This window comes from Amblyomma mixtum, chromosome 1 (assembly GCF_055824585.1).
Source record: "Amblyomma mixtum isolate Tamu chromosome 1, ASM5582458v1, whole genome shotgun sequence".
NCBI classification, from domain to species: Eukaryota; Metazoa; Arthropoda; class Arachnida; order Ixodida; family Ixodidae; genus Amblyomma; species Amblyomma mixtum.
Genome location: NC_143012.1, coordinates 23,863,575 through 23,884,920, shown reverse-complemented (window position 1 = coordinate 23,884,920; position 21,346 = coordinate 23,863,575). Strand labels below are relative to the sequence as shown.

The 21,346-nt window shown below is 46.9% G+C and overlaps 1 protein-coding gene across 1 annotated transcript; it reads right to left on the bottom strand.

Moving 5' to 3' along the window:
- Positions 1 to 631: 631 nt before the first annotated feature.
- LOC149365753 (glucoside xylosyltransferase 1-like) lies at positions 632 to 19,394 on the bottom strand. Its single transcript, XM_089543552.1, has 6 exons — positions 18,811 to 19,394; positions 11,684 to 11,831; positions 10,042 to 10,173; positions 5,076 to 5,268; positions 2,853 to 3,166; positions 632 to 1,045 (listed from the first exon to the last, which is right to left on the bottom strand). Exons 1-6 carry the CDS (start codon positions 19,005 to 19,007, stop codon positions 863 to 865), a joined length of 1,167 nt encoding a protein of 388 aa, XP_089399678.1. The 5' UTR covers positions 19,008 to 19,394; the 3' UTR covers positions 632 to 862.
- Positions 19,395 to 21,346: the final 1,952 nt, after the last annotated feature.

Genomic DNA, 21,346 nt, shown 5'->3' with positions numbered 1-21,346 from the left:
TAACAGCGGCCGAAGCGGCTGGCGTCTTTCTTTGTGCTTTGTGTCGCAGCAGTCGTGTTGGTGGCGTCCGCTGAACGCTGTCGACAGCAAGTGTCGTTTTGGCGTATGTCGCCGTTTCCGCGTGCGTGTTCTTGCTGCTATGATTGCGGTTATTTAGCCGTAAGGCGGCGCCTTTTTTGATAACTGCGCGCTTTGCCAGCGTGTTTACTGCGTTGCTTTCGAGTGGGTAGCGTGCACTTTGTGTCCTGTCAGCTGACCGAGGATGAAATAATTGAAGAAGTGACAGGCACTGCCAACGACAATTCGTCGGAAGGTGACGATTGTGAGCAGCTGCCCCAAATGCCGAAGTGCATGGTGAAAGAAGCCGCAGAAGCCTTGTCCACGCGGGAGGACTTCTGTGAACAAATTCCTGATGGTGCGTGTGCCGCGGAGCACCTGGAAGCTGTTAAAGCTATCGTAGTCGCTCAAAATTCGCTTGAAGAAGCAGACAACAGTAAGATTTCTTTGCAAAATAAAGGTATATCCTGTTGCAGCGAACACTGTTTCTTTTGCTGTTCATTCAGTATTTCGACATTCGGATAATTCGACAATTTTTCGCGGTCCCGTCAGTGTCGAATTAACGAGCTTTTACTGTATGATCCTACTCTTACATTTCATGCTGATGCTTTTTCTCGGGCATAATGTCACGAGAAGTTCACCCCTCATCAGAACACATTCTCACCAGATCTATCACAAAGCAAAATGCGCCTAGCCTGTGACACCATGGGCTGTGCTGACCTAACATGGTTGGTTCTTGTCTTTCAGGACATCAGGCTTTGTCAACGCAATAAAGTGTTCAGTGGACAGCCACGAAACTGCTTGGTCACTTTGCTGGCAGCCGCAACAGTCTGGTCCTGTTTGCAGAGTAATCGACGATGCGTGCTGCCACCTCCCAGTGGACCAGCTGCTTGAGGAACTCCGACCTACAGCGTGTGTCGCGGCTTCCCTGCAGGCCCAGCCTGAGTGGGGCAATGAAGCCTTCCTCCAAGCTTTCCCCGAGCTCATACTGGAAAGAGAAAATGGGTGGTTAGGGCCGAAACTGAGGATATGCTCAGTTTCTTTGATAGAACACACACAAACGCAAACTGATGGAAACACACAAATTCCAACACGCTTTTTTGTAAGCCAGAAGCAATGCACTGCATGTGATGCACGTGCATAGACAAAAAACCCTCCTCTCCAATAAAGCGCGCTCCCACAAGGCGGCTTCCTCGCACTCCGGTGCAAAGATGCACGGAGGCTATCTTGTTAGGGTGTGCATTCTTGTGAGGGAGAATTTTATGTAGTTTTTCTTTCGTCAAGTGGGCCGCATAAACGTCCTGTGAGTGCCGCTGTTCGGGGCTGCGTGGGGTCATATAGTTCGCGTTTGAAGCAAGTTTGTCTTAACAAAAGCGCGTGCGAAGCAGTTGGTCATAAGCATTTCTTTTTTTTTCTTTTCGTACTTGCGTCCTATGGGAAACCAACCAAACAGTTTCACACCGATTATCTTATATGAGAATTCATCTTAAACCGAGTACACCTTAACCGGAGTCGACTTATACTCAAGTGCAATGGCTAGTATGGCAGAAAATAAATAATGAGTCCAAATAAGCATTAACAGAGAGAAAAATTTACAAATCTAACAGTGCATATGGAAATATATGAGGTTTGCTTTTAGATGCAGTGAACAAGTATATACAAGTACAATGGAAACAACCTTTTCACTATCTTGACGTCCTGCGACTTGATTCCACACTGCAATTTCGGCACAATTTGCAGACGCAGAATTTAGCATGAGATGCTAACATTTGCTGGAGGTTATTATACAAGGGAAGAACAGCAAATAAACAAGGTGCAGTTCTTCTCATCGTGAACATTCTAGGCAGACAACCTCTCATTCTTTTTTAGCTTTAGTTTGAGTTTGCCCTAACTCTGGCTGTCACTTGACAGTGGCCTGAATCCCGATGCTTGTTTACCTGCCTAAGGTGTCCTGCATGCCTCTCCTGAGCAGTCGAAGACGACATTTACTGAGACCGACAATGAGACCAGCAAGAGTTTGGCTCCTGGCAGTACCAGGTCTATCACTGGACAGTGTGGTGTCCTATGCTGCTTGGACACAGGGACCCCCTGAATTGGTCTTTTCTGGACTTCTTTACTCAGAAGCCTTTTGGCATTCTTATAACGAACCCCTCTTATGCCTTGAAGCATTAAACACAGCTTAAAAACAACAAAAAGTCCATCACATGACCAAGTCTTGTCCCAATGCTTACAATCACAGAGTGCGAAAGCAAACATGGGCAATAGGGAGCACCACAAAGCGCTCTGTGGTGCCTCTCTGTTGTGCATGCTCATTGTCATGCTGTTTAAACACCAAATAGCCCAGCAATTCGTTTTGAGCAAGTTCATTTTTAGTTCTCGAAGTTCGTATTGAACAGTGCTTTGTGGTTTCTCCCTGTTGTCCGTGTTTGCTGTCGTGCTGTGTACTGTGAGCATGAAGTATCAACTAGTATGAAGTACCAATTGTCCCTGTCCTGATCTCAATTCTCCACTACACTTTCCAGCACCCAGAGCTACTTTTTCCTCCCAATGAAATCCACTCTGTTACCTTGATAGACCATCGGTCATCCATACTCTGCAGTACATCTATGTCTATTTAGTGAGATCAATGAACATACTAAAGTTGGTTGACTAATCCTCACTGCTATCTTCCTGCGTCACGTTGCTGTCTCTATCAATTCCTTTTCCTGAATTTATGCCTATATTAATGTTTGAACAACGAGGAAGCAAGAAAAATGGGCAGGAAATTTCTGTGAGATCTACAGTGCCTTCCTCACCTGATCCATTGCTTGGTAAAGGGCTCGGAAGGCCGGCTCCGAGTCCTTGATAAAGGCCCTGCGTGACCCGTGAACCACCGCTGGAGGTCCACCAGTGCAGTGGGCTCCGTACATGCAGTGGTCAGGCCGGTAGTTCCACCGACACGGAAACAAAAGCAGGCGCTCGGGATGAGCGCTGAAAAGAATGTTGAGAAGATCCTGGTCACCCCAGGAGATGGCACGGCTGTAGTTGTGTAGCAGAGGACCCAGGCGACTCTCCCAGCCAAAGTCACGCATGCGTGTCAGGTTCATCAGCATCACACCAGAGTTGACACCTGCACCATCCAGCACAGAGCACAAACATCGTGTGAGAGATGTCTTTGTGCAGTGACAGCTGCATGAAAGCGCATTAACCTAGCAATAAGACCCCACTAAGTGGGGTAGATTGTAATGGTGAGGATGACAATACATTAGATTTTTTGATGATTTAAAGAGAGACTGAGGACAAACTGAAGTTGGCCTGTATCGACTCATTACTGCATTTGAATGACAAAGAAAGACACTACATCAACTGAAAACAAAGCTTTTATAGGGCAGCAAAAGGCCAAAAAATAAAATATAGGCGTCACAATCACCACCTGATTTTGCAAGTAACCTGTGGTGCATCAACACAGTTCTTTGAGCATGAATCCCAGAGGGTAGGCTACGCCGTCATTCCTTTCAAACCTATGAACACAAAGCCCTTTTCGGTGCAGACATCATGAGTTTGAATCGAGTGGTGGTAAAATTTTCAAAATTTTTCGAACTTAATGAGTGCACATTCAATAAAGTTTTCATGAACGAGAAATCTCAATGTATAGTTTAGAAGAACTTCTATTTGGGCTAGATGGTTCATTGTGCTCGAAAAAGGAAAAACAGTAGCGCCGAAAAACACACACACAGCTGAAGAACGACGTAGGACAAGCGCTTGTCCTACGTTGTTCTTCAGCTGTGTGTGTGTTTTTTGGCACTACTGTTTTTCCTTTCTCGAGAATTCTCAACTCTGCACGTTCATCTGCGATCAAAAAGGGTGCTGGAGCGCACTTAAGCAGGAAATTCTCGTAGCTGCCATTCTTGGCAAGCTTAGTCGAACATCCTCTTGAATTGCAGCGAAGTTTATGCTGAAACGAGTGAATTTCCATCCAAAAGGTAGTCATGTATGAGAAAAAAAAAAAAAAAAAATTCTAAGGACTGTTACGATGCTTCCCAATGCAAAATTTGAGCACAGCTGTTTAGGTGCTTTGATTTTGCGATATACTGGGGTAAAGAATTTGAGAGATACGTGTATCTATGTTGAGTTAGAAACCACTTTTTATTTCCCACACACTCTTCAAGTAACACTCCTCTCCCAAACTTTCACTGGCCAGTGGGAAAGAAGGACCGCGGTAGGGCGGTGAAGGCTTAGAGGTAGAACTGCAAGCTGCATGGCATCAGGTAACATCAAGCCACAGCACATGGAGCATAAGGGGTGTAGTGGCGCCGCCGGGGCAGCTTCGAACAACCATGTAGAGGTAGGACATTTCCGGCTGTGTGGCAATGAGATTCCATCTGCCACGTCAATTGATTTTAAGTAGTCATAGCGGCCGGTTGTGTGTGATCGTGTGCTATGGACAGTGAGCTATGGACTATCGGTGATCGTGTGCTATGGACAGTGCCATGGTGCCACTGTTGGGCGATGAAGTGAAGTGGCAAATAGGAACTGGGATTTAATGCAGATTCACAACCAACTGCTGCTAGTGTGGACCCACACAGCCCATGGAAGCATAGTCCATGCATACAAAGCATGGGCGTCCGGAAGGGGGGGCAAGGGGGGGCGGTTGCCCCCCCTTGGAATTGCGGATATTATTTATGCCCTACCAGAAAACAACTACAAACCTACCGCCTCCCTCATCCCCAGACATCGGGTGCACCCCCCTGGAAAAAGTTCTGCGGACGCCCTTGATACAAAGCGCATATCATACAACAAAGTACATGCAGAAGAGTCATCTGCAAGCCTACATTATAAGAGGCATGAATTGTTCGCTACAGTTCTGCAGAGCAACTTGACAGAAGAATGTGTGCAGGACTTCAATGCACTCCCCTACATGGACACGCTGTCAGCTATTCAATCTACACTGTCAGCTATTCACTCAGGAATCTGGTGCACTGCATGTCCTTTTCAGACACACACCACACTTGTTCCGCAACAGTCTGTGATGCTCTCACCTAATGGCTGGTAGAAGGGGTGCCGGGCAAAGCGTCGGTACCAGTTGGTGGCATAGTCTTCACTTTCAGGTGCCAGTGCTGCCAGGTGCGAGCTGTTCATGGACGCAAAGTGCTCCCACAGCCTCTCGATGGGGCTCAAGAAGAGGACGTCAGCATCTACATAGATGACCGCATCCACCTCCGGGAGCATACTCTGCAACACGATAAGAACCAAATGGAAGCCAACACAAGCATGAATTTTTGAGCGCGAACTTTCAGGATGCCAGGTTCTCCGGATTGCACATCACATTTCCCTGACAATGTATGTGACCTGATATTTAGTATCCCGTGGATGTAAGGATGTAATCCCAAGGATGTAAGGAAGAGCACACACGAGCGCTGCCTCGTAACTGGCTTCTTTACAGCATAGGAAATAAAATATGTAGCTTAAAAGAACATTAAAAAAACATTGATAAAACAGATGTGCGAAAAGATCAGAAAAACCAAACAAAAAATGCATACAGGAGAGAACATTTCAGCGCTGCTTCGAGGTATGCTGCTTGAAGCATTCCATGCTTAAAAAAAAAACCTTCGAATTCAGTCGTACACAGGCATCTGTCATGTGGTCCTTCCAGAATCTTGCGTTTGCTGTCAGAGATTCTATGACGTCTTTCAGCTTGGAACTGCACCAATTCGATCATGTGGTCCAATTTTTCTCATTACGATAGCAGGTCATCAACGACGCTACCTACTGGGTCACACAAACTTGCTTCGCAATGGAAATATTTTGCGTGCTCTTCATATGAGCCCCATTACACTGTCAATATACTTACTGTAGTGAACGCAACGCAACGTTCTTCAGGTCATCGTCGACGGACTGCCGGTACATGCGCTTATCGACACGGGTGCCTCAGTATCAGTGATTCACGAAAAACTCTGCCGCCGCTTGCGCAAAGTCACGACGCCATTTACGGGTCTCTCGCTCCGCACCGCTAGTGAACAGTGCATTGCCCCTCTCGCCTCGTGCACAGCGCGAGTCATCATTGAAGATATATTGTATTCAGTCGAATTGTTGGTGCTGTCCTCATGCTCACATGACATAATTCTCGGGTGGGACTTTCTGTCACACAACAACGCCGTCATCGATTGCGCCCGCGCTGAAGTTGAATTTTCCCCTTTGTTTGACGAGCTTACTACTGAAACCTCTGCCCCCTTGCCACTCAAGGTCACTATCGCTGAAGATGTTGAAGTAGCGCCGGGAGCATCTGCCCTTGTTTCCCTGTCGTGCCGTGCCGCGTCGGATGACACCGTTTTATTTACGCCGTCTGCTTCCTTTGTACGCCGGAAGAACCTGCCGCTACCTTCTGCTGTCCTCGATGTTCGGCGGGGTGTCACGAAGATGCTGCTCTACAATCCATCCTCGTGTGCCCTTACCCTGCTACCTGGTGAGTCCCCTGGCTGCATTCAACCTGTCTGCCTTCTCTCTGCCCTTAATGTCCACGAGGCAGCCAGCGGTCCCTCTCTAAACGCCATGCATTCCGAGCTCGCTACTGAACCTGAGCCTGACGAACTTTTCCGCGCCGCCATCGACGATACTCTTCCGTCCACCTATCGTCAGCAGCTTTCAGCCCTTCTCCACACTTTCCGCTTCGCTTTCGATGCAGCCCATCAGCCTTTAGGCCGTACATCAACCGTGGCTCATCGCATTGAGACCGGCTCCCACCCGCCTTTTCGGCAGCGCCCCTATCGCGTGTCTGCGGCTGAGCGTCAAGTGATAAGTGAGCACGTTGAAGACATGCTGCACCGTGGCGTCATCCGTCCCTCTCACAGCCCTTGGTCTTCTCCGGTGGTGCTGGTCAAGAAGAAAGACGGTTCTATCAGATTTTGTGTCGATTACCGGCGACTGAACAAAATTACCCACAAAGACAATTATCCGCTTCCCCGCATCGATGACGCTCTTGACTGCCTCCAAGGCGCCGTATACTTCTCCTCTCTTGACTTGCGTTCGGGCTACTGGCAGGTCCCGATGGCTGCCGATGACCGTGAGAAGACCGCATTCGTTACCCCCGACGGCCTTTACGAGTTCACCGTTATGCCATTCGGCCTGTGCAACGCGCCAGCTACATTCGAAAGAATGATGGATAACGTCTTACGGAAGCTGAAGTGGCATACGTGCCTCTGTTACTTGGACGATATCGTTGTCTTTTCGGTAGATTTTTCCACTCACCTCACGCGCCTGCAGCAGGTTCTGACTTGCCTCACCGACGCCGGCCTACAGCTTAATCTGAAGAAGTGCCACTTCGGCGCCCGGCAGCTAACCATCTTGGGTCACATTGTATCTAAGGAAGGCGTTCTCCCCGACCCGGCCAAACTTCGCGCTGTTGCGGAGTTTCCCAAGCCGACAACAATGAAGCAGCTTCGGAGCTTTATCGGTCTGTGCTCCTATTTTCGGCGCTTCGTCCGCAATTTTGCGTCGATCATTGCGCCACTCACGAAACTGCTTGGAACAGACAATCACCTGTCCGCTTGGTCCCCCGAATGCGAAGACGCGTTCACCACACTGCGCCGTCTTCTTACCTCGCCGCCTATACTTCGCCACTACGATCCGAGAGCCCCTACCGAGGTGCATACTGACGCAAGTGGCGTCGGCCTCGGAGCTGTCCTGACTCAGCGGAAAGATGGTTATGAGGAATACGTCGTGGCGTATGCGAGTCGGGTGCTCAGCAAGGCTGAATGCAACTATTCCGTTACGGAGAAGGGATGTTTAGCGATCGTCTGGGCACTCATGAAATTTCGACCCTATCTGTACGGCCGCCAGTTTGATGTCGTCACGGACCATCACGCGCTTTGCTGGTTGTCGTCTCTTAAAGACCCGGCCGGCCGCCTCGCCAGGTGGGCTCTCCGCCTTCAGGAGTTCGACATCCGCGTTGTATATCGCTCTGGCCGTAGGCACATGGACGCCGACGCTCTATCTCGATCTCCTCTGCCCACAGCCGCTGCATGCTCATCCGTGCCTGAACCCGTCCTCTCGCCTCTTACCGCCTCTGATATGCTTGCGGAACAGCGCAAAGACCCGTGGCTTGCGTCGATCATCGACGTCGTGACCAACGCTCACACTGCTGTGCCTTCGCGCACTCTACGCCGCCAGGCACCACATTTTGCGTTCCGTGATGGCCTGCTCTACCGCCGTAACTACACGCAAGATGGTCGACGGTGGCTCCTCGCGATACCTCGCCATTTACGTTCTGAGATCTGTGCCTCGTTTCACGCTGACCCACAATGTGCCCACGCCGGTGTGTTGAAGACGTTTCAAAGAATATCTCAGCGTTATTATTGGCGGGGCATGTACGGGTACATTCGCCAATACGTCCGCTCCTGCATCGCCTGTCAGCGACGCAAGTCTCCCGCGCCACGTACGAGCGGCCCCTTGCAGCCATTGCCGTGCCCGGCTCGCCCATTCGATCGTGTTGGCGTCGACCTCTACGGCCCGCTGCCCTACACGTTATCTGGGAACCGCTGGATAATTGTTGGCGTCGACCACCTAACCCGATATGCAGAGACCGCCGCACTACCCGCTGCCACTGCTCGTGACGTTGCCCACTTCCTGCTGCACAATTTTGTTCTCCGCCATGGTGCGCCGCGCGAGTTGCTCAGTGATCGAGGCCGTGTCTTTCTTTCGGACGTGGTGGAAGCCCTCCTCAGAGAGTGTCGCATCATTCATCGGACCACCACTGCCTACCACCCTCAAACTAACGGGCTGACTGAGCGCTTTAATCGCACTCTCGGCGATATGCTCACCATGTACGTCTCGTCAGATCAGTCTAACTGGGACTCTGTGCTGCCTTTTGTGACGTACGCATACAATACCGCCACCCAGTCAACCACCGGATTTTCCCCTTTCTACCTGTTGTATGGCCGTGAGCCGTCCTCCACAATGGACACGGTTTTGCCGTACACTCCGGACGCCTCCGAATGCACGCCCCTTTCCGAACTCGCCAAGCACGCCGAGGAATGTCGCCAACTGGCCCGTTCTTTCACCTCGGACTCCCAAGGTCGCCGAAAGCATGAACACGATGCCCATCAAACCGCGCACGCTTTCTCTCCAGGTTCATTAGTTTGGCTTTGGGTCCCCTCCACTACACCAGGACAGTCTTCGAAATTTCGCAGAGAACATCATGGCCCTTACCGCGTCGTCGAATCAACATCCCCTGTTAATTATATTGTAGAGCCGCTTACACCCTCTTCGGACTTGCGTCGTCGCGGCCGTGAGCTTGTCCATGTCAGTCGCCTCAAGACTTATTACGACCCGCTCCTCTTGCCAGCACCATAGGTCGCCAGGATGGCTCCTCTTCCATCCCGGGGCCATTGTAGTGAATTACAAGTAACGCGCCTGAACTATTATGAATGCGCATCAGGTTGCCTCGATGGCAGACGAAGAAGTTGACGACGAAGTGTGCCGGCGCGCGCGGCTCCAGCTCTCTGGCTGTGTAGACTGACTGTGATTTTGCTGCCGTCCGCTCAGCTTTTTGGCGAACTGTATAGCTGAGGTCACTAGTACGCGAACCCCCTTTCATTACGAACAATTATTTGGTCCATTCTAAATGCCACAAGAATTAGTTCGAACTAGAAGAAGTATCATGTTGCACTTCTACTTGTTGATTCCTTGAAGAAAAACTTCGACTTATCAGATTTACTTCTTTGCTTCCATTGCTACCTTCTGCACTGCCACAAATCCCAAGAAAGCTGCTGATGACAGTGCTATCATGTCGCACCCATTCTATCCCAGGCTCTGCACAGTTAAAAATATAACTGCAAGTAAATGAATGTTCCCAAAACACACAGAGTACTACAAATGCCTCCGACAGATGTTCCTCTATTTTAATTCCAGTAAGCTTTGCAGAGTGTTGCAAGTAGTACCTGTGAGCCTTCTGTTAAGTGCAGTTCAGGGAAATCAAGGTAACGACATGGAAAAGATTTCGTCACTCACGGGGAGAAACAGGCGTTGAGAGGCACATGGCTTGAACAGCGTCCGCCACTTTTTGGCATCTGGCTCAGGAAATTGCACAGGTTGTACCTGGTATCGAACACGCTTCAAGACGCTCGGAGGCCATGAAGAGATCTGCCCACAAAGAGTGACGCACAGAAAAATAAAATGAAGAAGTGAACACAAGTTAACACAGGAAACTGTTATCGAAATTTTTACAACTACCAAGCAACTACGAGGGCTGAAATTTGTATAACTTCGCACAATCAAAGGCTGCTTAGGAGACAACACATGATCAATTTGTGAAAAAGGCAAGAGTGCCTCGCGTTTGCAGGCTGGGTACACTGGCTGTTGCTTTCAGGTTAGCAGTACTTGCACCACAGTAGTATGCAGAAAAGATAAGCCTGACTTGACCGATTCAGTGATAGTGATGAGGTTATGATGATGAAAACCCCGTTATGCACAGCTGTACTCTAGTTTGAGCCTCACGAGAGTTACATATACTTGTTGTTTTGCAGAAGGAGGGGCAAGGACTAGAAAGCCTAGGGTGCGGTTAACATCATTATACTCTGTTTGATACATAACAGTCAACGCTGCCAAAGCTGTGTCCACGACCAAAAAGTACTTCACCATACAACCAAAATGAATACAAAGTGAACACACAAAGTGTGTGTGGTCTGAATGACTGTGCTACTTTTCTTGACATTGACGACTTTCCTGCCGTCAGTTAGTTTGTGCAATGTGCAAACAGGAAATGAACTATCAGTTGTTATTGCACCAACACATGTGTTGTGCGTCTCTCTCCACTTTGTGTAGTTTATCCTCGGGTGCACTTTCTTGAAAAATGTTAAACCAACTTGCTGAATGAACAAACACTACAAACAGCGTGAACAAACAAAGAGTACAAAGAAGCACGGCAGTATTAATATTGCTAGCTGTGAAAAGGAAAATAAACACAGAATTTGGAATGCAAAACAAGACAAAGAAATAAGTACGCACACTTCAAAAAGAATCAAAAACAAGAGCATGTTTCGTGTGCCAGTATTCATTCGCGTGGCCCTCCCTCACAGTACATATTACTCCTGGGCCCAAGTCCTAAATCTGATCGATCAAGGGATTGTTATCTCTTTAAGCAGCAGATGAAAATGTGGTTGTCTGCTGCAACAGAGAGCATTTTTGAACCAGCCAGAACCAGCCAGAAAGTTGCTCAAGACACCAAAGAAGCTTGGACGTTACTGCAACCGTGTTGTATCTGCGCTAAAAACAGCAACCGAAAATTTGATTTTCGGCTGATGAGAAAAAATATATTCCTGGGCATATTTTATCAACAAAACAACAATTACGAAGTGATTTTGATTTTAACTGGGCTCTGATGCTAGAAGTGACTTATGCTGCTGTGGCATGATTTAAGTTTTTCATACCCACAGCACAAAAAGTGCATGACTTCAGCAATGAGCTTTTCATAGCGGCTTAGTGTCATAATAGCTTCCACTTTTGCAAATCGGCCAGTGCTTTGACCCTCTTGGGATGCCTGTGAGAACATGGGTCCTGGTTTGCATATTAAATGACTGCAAAAAATTGAGCAAATGTGTACACATGGGCAGCTTGGCAAGTCTGGAGTGTACGGAAGGATAAATGCACCAACCGCTTTCAATAGAAGCTCCCTGTTCTCATCATCGGCAAACAGCAGGAGCTCAATAGGAACTGTCGTAAAAGCCACCGCGGACTTGAGGTTGACAAGAGTCATGTTGAGCAGGCTCTTGCATGTGACCACCACCAGCTTGATGGGCTCGCTGGAAAAGAGAGAATTTGCTCGAAGGTCATGGAGACAAAGTACGGAGGCTATGTTCTGCACTGAAGTTTGTGTAAGCACTGAATATGACTCCAATGAATTGCTTGTGGCATCAACATTGTGGCACTGTGTAGCTGCACATTTCTCAACAGTCAACATCTCCCATCACTCACAGAGCAAGAATACTCATAAAGACCCCTGCACTGGCATTATACAAAGGGTGCTGAACTTGAGAGAGACAGGCTTTATTCCTGACACAAGCATCCCTAATGTATCACCTAATTTGAGTTTTCGTATGCAAAACTACTACAACAGGTAACAAAAACTAATATTTCACTGCTTATAGTACCATACTTAGACAGCCCATTAGTTCAAGGCTGAACAATAACAACGTTCAACTAAGTCCAATCGCTTAAACCCTAGCAAGATGAGATGTAAAAAACATCCTGTGTGTCTGTGCCAAAGAGTAAAGTCTACCGCTTGGCATGCTTTACATCCAAGAAATGGTCAGACATGCTTGAAATGCTAACACTTGCAGTAGGAAAGCCTCACTAATGCTACCGCCATCAGTCATAAAAGAGTGCCTCCTTCTTACAAAGAACAGGTCCCGAGTGCAATTCCGTGAGTTGTTTCATTTTATCCTGGCATTTCAAGCATTTCTTCCTTTTTCGTTTCAGGTGCAACGCAGGTCTCAGCTCGCGGCTGTTTTCAGGCGCTCAATGTGTTTGATGTGGCTCTAGATATGCTGACGTGTTTGTAGGTATCCACATCTCTTCTGTCCACAGCATTACACATCCCAATAGTCCTTCCTCACTTCCCCCACTGCCCCTAGTGCAGAGCGGAAGGCTAGAGTCATGGCTGATGCCGAACTCTCTACATTGCAGGCCTCTCTCACTGAGCACACACCGAAAGAGCATGTCAAACGAAGTGACAGTCCATGTATGGACAGTGGTCACAGGTTTACTGAACAATGATTTCCGAAACAATGCCACTAAATATTTGTTCCTGTCTAATACCAGGCACCCAAGATTTAAACGCACTACACACCTCACAGAGTATAGGGGTTTATTTGGTTTATGCGTTTTAACATCCCAAAGTGACTCACGCTACGAGGGACGCCGTAGTGGAGGGCTCCGGAAATTTCGACCACCTGAGGTTCTCAAACGTCCATTTACATCGCATAGTACAAGGGCCTCTAGCATTTCACCGCCATTGAAATGCGACCACTATGACTGGGATTGAACCCACGTATTTCGGGTCAGCAGCAGAGCTATATATATATAGAGCTGTATATATTCTGTTCTGTTCTTTCTAATAAACCTTAGTTGCGGGTCAGCGCTTGTAGTGTCTCCCCTCTTTTCTGTGTTTTCTGTCTTAGTTTCCGCTGTTTTTTTCCACCATGAATTCACACCAACTAGCCCAAATGTCTGCTTTGCTACAGTTAATTTCTTGTACAGTGGGCTCTCCTTTTTGTTATAACTTCAACGTAACCAACCCTGCTGTAGTCGCGTCGCTAATAGCTGTGTGTGTGCAAGGCGCGACTGCTTTTTAGATCATCTTTCACGCCTTGCACGTAATCTGTTATGACGTACGCAGTCGTGGGTGGTTATTGTATATATTCTGTTCTGTTCTTTCTAATAAACCTTAGTTGCGAGTCAGCGCTTGTAGCATCTCCCCTCTTTTCTGTGTTTTCTGTCTTAGTTTGCGCTGTTTTTTTTCCACCATGAGCACCATAACCACTGAGCCACCACGGTGGCTCACAGGATACAGATTTAACAGAGGCCGTTAAAGTTAGCTATTTTGTCCCAAGCTCTAAGAGTGGAATGAGCCACCCAGTGACCTTGTAAATAGCCCTTCTCTTAACGCATATCAACTGGGCCTCATGTATTGTTTCTGGCACTGTAGCATTGATTTTGTTTTGCTGTAGGTATTGCTTTGCTATATGCTGAAGAGTTTGCATGTATATTTGCAAATTATTGCTTAATCCAAAATTGTTTGGTGTGCGAATACAGTTATCCCACAAGTGCAAGATATATGCTTATTAGACTACTAGACTTGCTTTCAGCAACTGTCACTATTCCAATGCACTGCATGTTACCTTTGCTAATTCCATGTTTATTTTTGCTGTCTGTTTATTTTGCCTGACTATCACAAACATCCTATGTAAAAAACTAGCAGTAGCTATATACACTCAAATCAAACAGAATGCATCATCGTTCACAGAGAAATATCTTCATAAAGAACACATGTACAATCTCCGGCATACCATTTATAACAGAGACAGGATTCGTACAAACTACGGAACACAAAAGTTAACATATCAGATTCCTGACTTCTTGAATAAGCACGCCATGGTTATGAATATCATTACTGACAGTTCTTCAGCTCTAGCCTTTAAAAGAAACATTAACACATTTTTTTTTTAGCACACAATTTTGACTATTTCCTTTTTTTTTCTGGGTTCCAAGTAGACACCAGATGGTTTTTGTTGTGAATGTTTTATTGTTCCTGCTTGTTTATTTTCTCTGCCTATTACTGCATGCGATTTATTTTGGCTGTTTGTTTCCTCGCAGTATGACTTAGCCCTGTATGTCATGCTGTATTAATGTGTTCCTTTTATGTTGATCGAAACTTTGTTCAACGATGTGACTGTACCTGCTGTTGAGTGATGTGTTTGGGAAGGGGGGAAGGGGGCCGACACTGAGTCAGGCATTAATTTGCCTTTATGTCTGCCTCCTAGGCACCTATTACTGCTGCCTGAATAAAATGACTTTGACTTTGACTTGTAGCTGTGTACAGCTTTTCCCTTCTTTATTTGTAGTTTTGTGATTCTTTTGTGCACATCTGATGTGTATCGTGTCCCAACCCCAGCCACAGCCTCCTGAGACAAGTGCAGTATTCTTAAACAAATACATAAATGAATGAAATGTTGGGTGACTATTTTGACATCTGTTTGCACTTGAGCCCTTCTAGCGTCCCACACACATCTGGAGAAGCCCTGACACAGCACCCTTACGAGGAGTCACCTGCAACACAAGCTATACCCTATGCACCAAATCACAATGGTGTTAGTGCCCACTGCCTGCATCAGTGGCGTAGCCAGAAATTTTGCTCGAGGGGGGCTCATGTTGCAGCGCGGCCTCCTTATAGAATACGTGGAGGGATCAAACGCAAGAATAAAAGTGCATTGCCGTATTGACAATGTCATTGTGTATTAGATAACGCTACGCACTGTCTAGACAAGTGAAATATGTATTTTTTTAAATAAAAGAATGTATTCGTATGTATGGCACGTTCCAAGTTCTAGAACTCAATTCGGTTGCCAGATGTTGTGTTCCACTATGCCACGACTTTTAAACACCTTTTGTACCAGCAATGTACAATTGGAAAAATGCAGCTTGCGTTCCATCAAAACCAGGTTCCTCTCATAACTTGTCAGTGTAAATGAATGGTGGAAGAGTGATCTGTACCATGTGTATATTTTTGTTTTTGTTTTCTTAATAGTTTTTCATTTACAAACTAACAGAGTATGAATTGATATGTGATTACTTTGTGTGCTGTTTCGCTGTATGCCATGTACAGGGGGGCGACGGCGCATTTCAAGCGAAAATTTTTTCGCTTTTTGCCGGTGCCTACCCACATCTTTTTGGTGTAAATAAAAAAGAATGAATGAATGAATGAATGAATAAAAACCATGGCAGACATAACTGATGCAAATAGTTCCATGCTTTTGCGTATTTAATAAGTAAAGAAAATATCACACGAAGTCTAGAACTATATCCGTCCGAAACCCGCAAAGCAGTGCATGCCGCTGATATGAAAAACGTCAAGGCCATGAAATTAGCAAGTATACAGGACAAATATTTTAATGAATCTTTGTCGTTCAGGAACCTTTACATTTCTGTACATATGCAACGGCCAGGAAAAAATCTCAATGACGCTGTTTTTCGTTCCAGTGTACTGCGCAGCAGCAGCTGTCACCGGTCGTGCATTGCGAGTAATTGCACCAAAATTTTAGTCGCAACAATGAGCACATGTATAAACGAGGAGGAGGAGGATATAGAAGAGGAAAGGCAGGGAGGTTAACCGAAATAATAATCGGTTTGCTACTGTATAAACGAGGAGTTCTGCAAAATATGCATTGGAAGTGTAAAGATAAAGTGGAGCATTAGAAATGCGAAGATACAACTTGATAAAGTACAAAAAAGTGTCAATGGAAACAAAGTCACAGTATGTATACACAAAACCCCGCAACAAGATATTTAAATACACGTATGCCTCCATTAAAGCTACGTATCTAAGCAAAAGTCACTCTATATATTGCGTCAAACAAGGCAAATAAAAATCTTGCGCAGTCACAGATAGTAAATTCGACACACGGAAAGACAGACGATCTAGGCAAGAACAAAACTATGATAGCAGAAGTCGCGATATGTATTTGGGCCATGCTGGGGTCGCGATAGCACCATATGGTTAGAATAATAGAGGAACAATGCAGAAATCAATACGAAAGTACGTATTTTTTAACTGCCTGCACGGCGACAATTATTCTGTGCCCATAATTAGAGAATGGTATTCCTTTGGTTCAAAGAAAAAATAAAAGCAGTTAGATAAAAAAGGAAAGAGAAGGAGAAACGAAAGCCACGAATGATGCCGCAAGTTGAAAAAACCAATATCCGAGTGTGTATTTTGGGAAACGCCGCGTGGGCAGGGCTTTCAATAAGCAGGGTCAATCAAGATCGGTTATCGATGTCCTCAAAAATTTCGTATTCGCATGGTAATTTTGATCACGATGCTAACTGATGCTTGCGTTACGTGACTCTAGGTGCATGGGCGTTGCCACAAAATCTGACACGAGTTAGCAATGTTCACGCCAAAATGTCCTTTCTAGTATGAAAAAGACATTGTAGGTGACAAAATTCAGAATGACTTCCTGCGCCGATGGTTGTTTTGGTCAGCGGTGCGTGACAGTTCGAAAAAATTTCAGGGGGGGCTGAAGCCCCATAAGCACCCCCCCTGGCTACGACCCTGGCCTGCATCACATGTTTAAGCATTTTTAAATACCTGCCTGAATGCTCACACTCATTGTGAACAAGGCTGCTCAGTGGGAGCAAAACATCACAAGTTAGTATGTCTATCTCAGCATCATATATCTCTGCTTCAACACACAAGCGAATGAAAAATGCCTCTAAAGTTGTCTCCTGTGCATCACAATCATTCTAGCTGCCGAAGAACAAGTAGTATTCATTTGCAATTTCCCCAGCCATGACTTCACGGCAGCCTCACGAACGCAGGCCATCTCCTACCCAGCCTCTCTACTTGGAGGTGTGGACATCTTTCTTTCCAACAAGTGCATGCATATGTTAGTAGATGTACTGCCCAATGTGCTCAATTGGTAGCAATGTTTCTCTATAGATTTCCAACAAAATATGCTCTTCCCAGCCAAAGAGCCTCAACTTATGCAAAGGATGTGGCTGTGCTCAGTCAGTGTGCAGCCTATGTCTTCAGCAGCCATAGCACACCCTCGCTCCCTTAGTACAAGTACCAATAGGGACTTTTAGCACAAGCCGCTGCGGTGGCTCAGTGGCTATGGTGCTCGGCTGCTGACCCAAAAGACGCGGGTTCGATCCCGGCCGCGGCAGCTAGAATTTCGATGAAGGCGAAATTCTAGAGGCCCGTGTACTGTGCGATGTCAGTGCACGTTAAAGAACCCCAGGTGGTCGAAATGTCCGGAGCCCTCCACTACGGCGTCTCTCATAGCCTTAGTCGCTTTGGGACGTTAAACCCCACAAAACCAAAACCAAACTTTTAGCACAGCACGTACTGCTTATCATGCAGCGCGCACTGTAGTGAGCATGCACAGATTATCTTGAGGGCCAGGTGCCGGCTAGCTGTGCACTTGGCTACTGCATCTCGAGCAACGAACATGTTTGCACTGACAGTTCACAGCTCACAGTAAGCAGTACAGTAGCAGTACACACTATGGAAAAAGGCTCCTATGTCTTTCTTCTGCCAGGCATCATGGCAGCCCCTCATGCCAAGCGTCCGAAGAGCTTCAGAGTGTCCCCAATGACAACTATGACTGTCCTGTTCTCCTTAACGACTTCTACAAGAGTACTGATTGCCAGCAGCTGCTTCATGCACTAAGTGTATGCCTCTCGGAGACCAAGGGCTACAGCTTAAACAACCTATATCTCATGTTTGCACTTGACATCACGGTTTTATCAGTCACCATGCAGGCAGCTTAGTGCCTGCGGTGAACACAAGACCTGGCATAATACTACACCTCTGCATGTGAGTGCGCTCTGGGTCAGGTTGCAAGTGTCCGTAGCATTGGCAGCTTTTTACTGACACTCCATGAGATTTTTAACATTGTAAGGCCTGCTGCTCGGTTAATTCTAGTGCATTCCCAAGGCTGGAGGAGATAACAAACACGATACAACACACAACATTTTAAATCATACAAGAACCCAGAGAACAGAAAACCGCCATTTCCAACCTCCCATGTGAGTGGTTTCTGCACAGACAAATGCAAGAAACCGAAGCCATTGACAGTACGGCAAGCGAAGGAATCCAGGGTACCGTTCCGGTCATGCTAATGAAGTCTAGCAATGATGACAGCCACTTCAAGCTCGCAGACTGTCTTTACTTTCAACTGAAGTTCTCACGAAATGTCACAAGAAGAATGCAATTGCAATAAAGCAAGTATGAAAAAGAAGGTCACTAAATTTACGTCAACGCCGAAGTTTCTGTTTGATACAAAAAATTAACCCCGTTCGCTGCGCGCAGAAGCGCTAGACATCACGCACGCAGAGTTGGGTTTGCGTGCGTGCTCTGAACCTGGAAGTAAGGAAAGCGACTTAACAGTCATATTGAAACGACATCCGATAACTGAATATTGAACTGAGATACCGAATTATTGAACCGCGGCATGCAGTACGCAGGCAGAGTAGCAAGCGGACGTATCCAGGCAAGCTTACGTAGGGCGCTCTACGACGCCAGAGGAGGGCTGGGGCTCGGGTTGACCGGTGCTTTGCAGCGTCTTTGCTTTCGGAAAGCTCTCCATTGTCGTAACCCTGCTGAGGTTCGTGTACTCATATTTTAACAGGCACGCCGCTCCCAACACCGAAATGACGAACAGGCACCGCACAAAATACACCTTGCGCTGCACCGCCATGGGACAGCGTAGTTGCGGGAACCCGAAAGCACGGGGCTCCAGCCCAGCCCTTAGAGGCCGCAGTGTGTCAATGAGATGAACTTGAGACTTCGTCAGAAGATTGGACTAGGCGCTCTTTCTGCAATGACACTTCCCTCAAGAAGAAAACACTGCACCGTTGACTCTCCCCAGTTCCGTTGTTCCGTTCCGCGCGGTCCCCGCTGGAGCCCAGATGCAGCGATGTTTGCACAAAAATGTGAGTCATATTCATCCTGTCTTGCCTCACAAGTGTACCATTCATGAGGCAAAAAGGATGCAGGTCCAGAACGGAGCAGATATCATTTTTGCAGTAGCAACGCGCGACGACGCAGTGACGCGGTCGCCGTCCGGATAGGCTCCGAGACGTGAATCCGGTGAATCCATGCATTTTTAATAACGTGACGTTACTTCCGGTTTAGGTCTGGGGCTAGCATGGGGGAATGATCTTTTTTTTTTTACCAGACAAAATTTATACACTAGTGCCATGTTGCGACATAGTTTGCAAATGAAAGCGAGATTAATGCATACAGCGAAAGGTGCTGGGGCGCGGGGGGGGGGGGGGGGGGGGATAGCTATTAATTATTGGAAGAGGTAGGGGCGCACATGCATCCAGGAACCCAAAAAAAAAACAAAAACAAAGGATAACAAGCGCCATCTCTTGACAAATTTGCAATCCTACAGCAACATTGCGTGGCCTCCAAGACTATGTACAGTACCGTATTCGCTCTCAGTTATACTGTTCGAGCTCAAATTTGAAATTGAATTGATTTTGAGGAAAGGAAATAACGCAGTAGCTTTCACATATCACGGTGGACACCCGAACCGAGGCGTAAGGGAAGGGATAAAGGAGTGAAAGAAGAAAGACTTCCAATTTCGCTCAGAAATGATTTCGTCGGCAGAATTGTTTTCGGCTACATTTGTTTGTTGCACTTGCCTTAAGCCTTTAATCTGCACTTTAATGATCTTTACTGATGCACTTTAATGAATGAATGATTTTGAACATGCACTGACATCGCACAGCACACGGGTACCTTTTTGCATTTCGCCTCCATCGAAACGCGGCCGCCGCGGCCGGGTTCGAACCCGGATGCTCCGGCTCAGTAGCCCAGCGCCCTGACCACTCAGCCACCACGGCGGATGGGGAGCAGTCCCCATCACAGCCTGTACTTTTGACATAAGACATGAGCTTCGGAAGAGAGGACGAAGTGGGCTGACTTGAGTCTACCTCCCCGGCCGGAAAGAGACAAAGGGACAGGCCTCGCTGAATGTGCAGACTACATACAGGTCATCGCACGAATGAGAGCGATAGGTAGGCGTAGCCTTCGTAGTGGTACCCGTAAGTGCCCTAGTCAAAAGACAGCATATTACTAGTAGGCGACAGATGATGCGAGAAGTGCTAGCATCGATATGGTATTCTTTCCGTATCGGGCTGCTGGTATCACGACAAGTGGCAAGCATTGAGCTGATGTAGAACTGTGAGGACATGGAAGCATTGGATTCCTGTTAGGTGTACCCTTCAAGGCATGTGTGGGGCGTCGCGGTGGCTGGGCTGTGCAAGTTCTGCACCGATAAGATCCTGCACGGGGCCTGCTGTGTCCCCTCGTGAGAAGGTCACTGGTACTTCTCATTTTCAGCAATTAATGCAGGATAATAGCTAGTGCACCTAAGCCTTGAGGTCTATGTCACTTCAATTCAGGAAGCGATATTTTTTTCGTATACTTACCCTACAGATATTCTGCCTCAGGATAGAGGCTTCTGGGGGAACTCCAGCACACATACTGCTAAGCTGTAGGGGCTTGTACTACATTTCCGGGACCTTATGACATGATCTTACAGCGTTCTATGATGCTCTATTTCGTTTTATAGTAGTGTAGTAATAGTAGTATTGCGGGCTCAGGCTCCGCACAAATTATGAATCATGAGAGACGCCGCGTAGTGGACTACTTCCGGTTAACTTGACTCCTTGGAGCTTTTTATTGTACACTGCCATTGCAGATCAGCACACAGGCCTTTTTTCATTCTGTTTCCACCGAAAAGCGTGCTCCACTGACAGGATTCGATTCAAAACCCTTAGATACAGCAGTCGGACGCCAGAGCTATAAAAAAACATTGCGGGTTGTTTCATTGGAGACAATAAATCATTCTATTATCGTATCATATTCTAGCTCTTCCTCATGAGCGTGGGTGTTTGCGGGTGCGGTTTCCGACATTACATTTGCCGTATGTTTGAAGTTACTAAATTTTCTGTCACAGTCTTAGGTGTCGGTCGTATTATCAATATGCAGCTTGTCAGCAAACAATTTCAAAGTTTTTTTTTTTGC

What these genes read in the sequence shown, in the direction of transcription:
- LOC149365753 (XM_089543552.1), bottom strand. Translation starts at nt 19,007, where the DNA reads ATGGCGGTGCAGCGCAAGGTGTATTTTGTGCGGTGCCTGTTCGTCATT. An exon ending in GGCGTCGTAGAGCGCCCTAC is followed by an intron (nt 11,832 to 18,810) that starts GTAAGCTTGCCT and finishes TCTCTTTTCCAG; the next exon opens with CGAGCCCATCAAGCTGGTGG. An exon ending in CTCAACGCCTGTTTCTCCCC is followed by an intron (nt 5,269 to 10,041) that starts GTGAGTGACGAA and finishes ATCGTGTTGCAG; the next exon opens with AGTATGCTCCCGGAGGTGGA.